The following is a 5,986-nucleotide window of genomic DNA, read 5'->3' as shown; positions in this document are numbered from 1 at the left end:
TAATATACCTGCGGGCTATGGAGCTTGGGCGGCACTGTGACGACGAGTGAAGAGGTCGGGCTGTGGCGAGTGGCGAGCTTCTGCTGCGGCGAGACGGTTAGGCGGCGAGCTTCTGATGGAGATAGAGGTGAAGTCGTGTGATGAAGAAGGAAGAAGAAGCCAAGAAACTCGATGAGGAAGAGACGCGTGAGGGAGAGATGGAGTTTCTGTCGCCGACGCAGAGATGCGTGAGGGAGGCGGGGCGCGGGCTAGGGTTAAGGGAAAACTTGAAAAGATTTAATGAGTTATTAAGTTTTCAACATTTCTAAATTAACCCTCCAAAGTTTAATGTTTTCGATTTAGCCTCCAAAAGTTTTAATTTTTTGCAATTTCAACCAAACGTATCAGAAAAACGTATCCTTCCCGTGTCCAAGGTGTATCCCTCTCGTATCCAAGGCATATCCGATTAGTCAAATCTACAAAAAGTCAACGATACCATTCTTCGCGTATCCGACACGCGTATCGTATCCCGTATCGGTATCCGGTACTTCAAAAAAAATATTAAACAGAGTATCCGTGCTACACAGGTATTATAGCAATGAGTGGCTCCAAGAATCTCCCAACCGTCTTCCTCCTCATAGGGACATTGAAGTATCAAGGGAAAGGAAAAAGTGCATTGAAAGATATTACTCCAATTCATCAGAACGAAGAAGTGTCAATGAGGAGTTTGCCTCTTTTTCAGCCGCTATTGATGATTTTTCTGATAATGATGCAATGCGAGATCGAGGTTTGATGTCACCAACCAAGTGGTGGGTTATCCATGGTGCTTCTGCACCAACCCTTCAAAATTTAGCTTTAAAGCTACTTGGGCATCCTTCTTCTTCTTGTTGTGAGAGAAATTGGAGCACTTACAATTTCATACACTCATTGAAAAGGAACAAGATAACACCACAAAGAGCGGAAGATTTGGTATATGTTCACTACAATCTTCGTCTTTTATCAAGGAGGAGCCCACATTATAGCGAAGGAGAAAGTAAGATGTGGGATGTTGGAGCGGATGCATTTGATTCCATGGACATGGAGGGTGCTGCTATCCTTGAAATTGCAAATTTGTCTCTTGATGAACCTGAATTGGAGGCAGTCTTATTTACTGATGAAGATAATGTTAGTGATGGACAGGGTGATGATTGGTGACTTGTCATGATTTAGTGATGAATCTGATAATTGACTATGTTTTTTGGTTTGTAATGGATATTATGAATGATGATTATGACTTTCTATCTCTACAATTTTTAATTTTTAATATTATACACACATCGTATCCTAGCTGTATCGTATCTTATAATTTCAAAATTTGTCGTATCGCCGTATCCGTATCGTATTTGATACGATACCCGTATCCGTATCCATGCAACTTAGTATATATATAATGGAAATTATGATGTTACATTAATTTCCACTTCTGTTGTTTGGGCATGGTGAAAAGTAAAGTTCATGAAACCTTTTACATAGCCACATATGTTCTCTTAGTAATTATATATATTTCCCAACTGCTAGTTGTTTGGCCCTTTTCTATGTTTTTTGGTAATGTTTCAATGCTGTGCTCCTAAAGACTGATTCCTCATTGTTGTGAGCATTTTAGTGTTATACTGCTAATACTATGTGTTACTATTTACATTACCTTATCTATATATGTTGTGATTACTATGGATTTAGCAGATTTCCATTTCAGGTATAAATTTTATGAGGACATGAATTGGTAGGCTTGCATGCTTTGATAGAAGAATGCAAGTTATTCCTCGACCAAATTATATATATCTTTCCATCTTGCAATAAGTGGAAGTTATGATGTTACTTTAGTTACTTAATTTGGTTCTCATGTCAGCCTACAAATTGATGAGCTATAAAATATGATGCAACATTAATTCTTGCAGAGTTAACAAAGGAATGTCTCTTGAAGATTTCAAGTTCATATATTGGATGGAATATGCCCACCGCATGTGGGGTAGGGGTTTGGGAGTTGTGTTTTCTTTGCCATTTATGTATTTTCTTGCAAAAGGTTATATCACTCGCCAACTAGGAATCAGACTCTCTGCTCTTTTTGCACTTGGGGGTGCTCAAGGGCTAATAGGGTGGTGGATGGTTAAAAGTGGTTTAGAGGTATGACCACTAGTAACAATGCCATCTATGTATGACTAGATTTTTTCCTCCCATTTATATGCTTATTAATTATGCAGGAACCTCCTACAGAATATGTTCAGCCTAGAGTTAGCCCTTATCGTCTTGCTACTCATCTTACATCTGCATTTGCCATCTATTGTGGCATTCTATGGACTGCATTATCTGTAGTCATGCCTGATCCACCAAGTGAAACACTAGAATGGCTTCGGGGGGCAGGAAGAGTTCGTAAATTGGCTCTTCCTGTTAGTGTCCTTGTAGGCATAACTGCTATCTCAGGTGCTTTTGTAGCAGGCAACGATGCGGTATGTGAATATTGAGTTAAATATTCATTATGGTTTCATTCTACCTTTAATTTTTCATTCTTATGATGTTAGGGACATGCATATAATACGTTTCCCAAAATGGGCGACACTTGGATTCCAGAAGGCATCTTTACCATGGATCCACTAATACGCAACTTCTTTGAAAATACAGCTACCGTTCAGGTAAAGCTCGCAACAACTGTCCTATGAGTATGCATCTTTTTCTTTGTTTGGAAACACTAAACAAATCAACAAATCTTATTATCTATCATGTAAAGAAACTGATTGCTTCTCATTAAATATTTGGACTAGCTGATGCTTGCTGTTATAGTGCATGCTTGGAATAGTGGACACTGCCAACAATCATTATGGAGCTCGTGTTGACTATTAAAATTGAAATAGACATAACTCGTTTATGCTCGATATATATGTTCTTAATCTCTGCAAAACTACACTAATTCATCCTCCTATAAATATAGTACTTTCCATACTGACAAAGTTTACATGGGATAAAAAAATTGCTTTGTGGCCCTGCATTTCTATTCTAATTCATCCTTACATCAATATTTTTTCTAATCAATCACGTTCACATTCATTTAGTAATTCTGCCAATTGCAGCTGAACCATCGAATTCTTGCAACAACAACACTTGCATCAATAGGTGGCTTGTGGTATGCCACTAGAAAAATGGATATGCACCCTGCTGTGCAATCTCTTATTGGAAATACGTTGGGGATGGCAGCACTTCAGGTATCTTTAGTTGATAGCTGTGCCTTTTATACATCCATGCATTATGCTTTACCATCATGCACAGTTGAATTTCATTTGTTTGAATACGAGCTCTTTGGTTTGTTCAAAAACCTCTAATAGTTGTGTGAGTTGATAATCTCTAGATCTATGCATCGTTTTTTATTATAGGTGACATTGGGGATATCGACACTTCTCAGTTATGTTCCGGTCTCACTGGCATCAGCACATCAAGCAGGTGCATTGACGCTAATGACGTTGATGATAATACTGACGCACACGCTGAGAAGGCCTTCCCCCGCACTACTCAAATCACTCGCGTCCATTCCCAGCAAGATGAAGAGCTAGTTAGCAATACTAAATTCCATGAGCCAGTCGGATTCAGGTCAGTGTGACTTCTCCATCCGATAAATTATGAAAATAAAGATATGTTTTTAAGAGAGGCTCTGGATACATTTTTGACTCTGAATCAGGCATTCTGAATCGATAAACTTATTACAATGCTGCAATAAGATATATTAATAGACTTGTAGCTGTGGTAAAATGCCATACTTTGTGTTACTATAGCCCAAAAGCCCTTAAAATTCGGTGAATCATTCTTTGTGGTAAATTTAACGTGATTCAATAACTCTTAGATTTTTATTCCATGGTTTAGTAATTTATTAGGCGAATCATTCTTTGTCATGACTCATTATATTTTTTTCTTTCTGAAATATATTTCAGAGGTGGATAAAAATTAATTTAGCTAACAAATAAATAATATGTACAGAGTCAAAATAAGAAAAATTAACAATAATATGGACAACTTATAGAAATAATAAATAAAATTAAAATACCGAGTTGTTGCTGCATTGGCTGCCTGTAAAAATCTTCTACACGAACGAAGAGGGCTTTAGTAAAGCTCAGAGTGTATTGAATTGTTATTGTTGTTCTTGTTTGATGTCTCCTTTGAAGCCCTTTGTATAGTTTTTTTGTTTTTTCAGATGCCCGGGTTGATCGGAGTGCCTATTCGGTTGCCCGAATGAATTATTATTTGAATGATCATTATTTGCCGTGTCCACTCTTCGATCATTCGTATCATATTTTTTATCACTTGAAAGCATTTTGGTCGCTTGAAAATCCTTTTAGAATGCTCGGAATACTTCCCGGTATACTTCATCTAGATAAGAGATGCTTTCCATGTTGATTATAACTTCCAGTTGCTTAGATATTCTTTATGGTGACCTGGACACATATAAGATGTATATTTCAATCAATTTATCGTTGCATGTCATCTCTTGCATTGAGTTATATCCTGACTCGAATCTTAATGAAACCGAGACAATATCTTCCTCTGTCGTGGTCAATTATAGTTCTTCGATTTATTTTCTTATAGATGATCGTGGGACTGATTGTATGGGGCTGTTGGGGTGACGAATTCTATCTTTTTTGCAAAGGAATTTTATCCTGACTAGATTATCAGGTTGCTCAAATCTATATTGCGGTTGCTCGGAATTGCACTCTTTTGGTCAATCGAAGAATTAAATTTTCCTATTATAAGTGAATTAAGCCGAAAAGGCTTAAAACTCATAAAAATAAATATGTTGTGAGTGATTAACAATACCTTCTGAATTAAGGAAAATCCTATGGAGCAACTCACTTATAGATCCTATGGAGCAACTCACTCCGATCAGCAGGCTGAAGAGAATTTCAATCTATTAACTTTGACTTTAAAATTGTTGTTGATTTCTTGATTAAGCCAGCGCCAATAGTTACCCTCATCCTAGAGTTGGGAATCATTCTTTTTACCTCCTTACATATAGTCTTAGAACTGACTGTATGGGATCCCTAGTGGTGGATTCTATCTTTTGTTGAAGAAGAAGGGAATCATTCTCTTACAACTCTCAACTTCTTTTAAACAACATTATTCTGGATTTTCAAATTCTGCCTAGTATTCGATCTGTTCAATCTACTAGAGTTTCTTATTTGCCAAATGTTTAATCTTGTCGATCCATTTAGACTTCACTTGTCAAATGTCTAGTTCTGCTAGTCTATTTGAACTTCTATTGCCAAATGTCTGATCCCAATAATCCATCTAAAATTCTCATGCCAAATATCCAGTCTCCTTGATCAATTTGAACTTCGTGCGCTAAATATATGGTCCTACTGACTCATTTGGGCTTCGTTTATGTTGTCAAGCTTTCGGATACATACTTGACGTGCACATTAGATCATATAGTGACTAACTTTAAATAATTTATCATATATCAAAATATTAAGTTAATTGATCTAGTACCAACTAAAAAAATAAAATAGTTTTTATTCATCTCTAGAAGACATACAAAAAGGAGAAATGGTAGAGGGATTTTGGGAGTGACTAACCAATGCATCATAGGGCGTGGAGTAAAATTGGAGGTTTCAAATTATGTAAAATAATTAAATGTTAAGTTTGTGTTTATGTTTTAATATTTTATTGCATATCAACATGATTGTTGGCTCAAGCAAGCAATTGAAGATAATCAATTATTCACTCCCTCTAGTCTCACTATGGATCTAACAAATTGTATCAGAGTTAAGCTACTCTGGAAGGACTCATCGTGACCAAACACAAGATTAGAGAAGAAAGAGGAATCAATCGTCATTAGAGCTTCTTGATGTCATTACATCCTAGCACTCAAATCATTTAATCAGCATATATGGCATAAGCATGCGATTTCAAGAATGAATCAACAATTATAGCATGAGAAACAACTAATTAACTTAATTTCCTATCTCAAATGATATTAGTATGTTTCAAT

General features: G+C 36.5%; 2 protein-coding genes across 2 annotated transcripts; both read left to right on the top strand.

Annotated features, from left to right (window-relative positions):
- The first annotated feature begins 140 nt into the window (after positions 1 to 140).
- On the top strand, positions 141 to 1,173 carry LOC141816496 (uncharacterized). Its single transcript, XM_074704266.1, has 2 exons — positions 141 to 253; positions 567 to 1,173. Exons 1-2 carry the CDS (start codon positions 141 to 143, stop codon positions 1,171 to 1,173), a joined length of 720 nt encoding a protein of 239 aa, XP_074560367.1.
- A 740-nt stretch (positions 1,174 to 1,913) lies between these two features.
- Positions 1,914 to 3,731, top strand: LOC141816497 (heme A synthase COX15-like; the record flags this gene model as incomplete). Its single annotated transcript, XM_074704267.1, is given in 5 exon segments — positions 1,914 to 2,139; positions 2,217 to 2,462; positions 2,535 to 2,645; positions 3,081 to 3,212; positions 3,381 to 3,731. Coding segments are annotated over 5 exon segments (892 nt in total), but the record flags the coding sequence as incomplete, so codon positions are not given.
- Positions 3,732 to 5,986: the final 2,255 nt, after the last annotated feature.

This window comes from Curcuma longa, unplaced genomic scaffold (genome assembly GCF_044706935.1).
Source record: "Curcuma longa cultivar G26 ecotype Majalengka, Jawa Barat unplaced genomic scaffold, ITB_CL_G26_1.1 contig_16975, whole genome shotgun sequence".
Taxonomy (NCBI): Eukaryota; Viridiplantae; Streptophyta; class Magnoliopsida; order Zingiberales; family Zingiberaceae; genus Curcuma; species Curcuma longa.
This window is presented reverse-complemented; position numbering and strand designations above follow the sequence as displayed.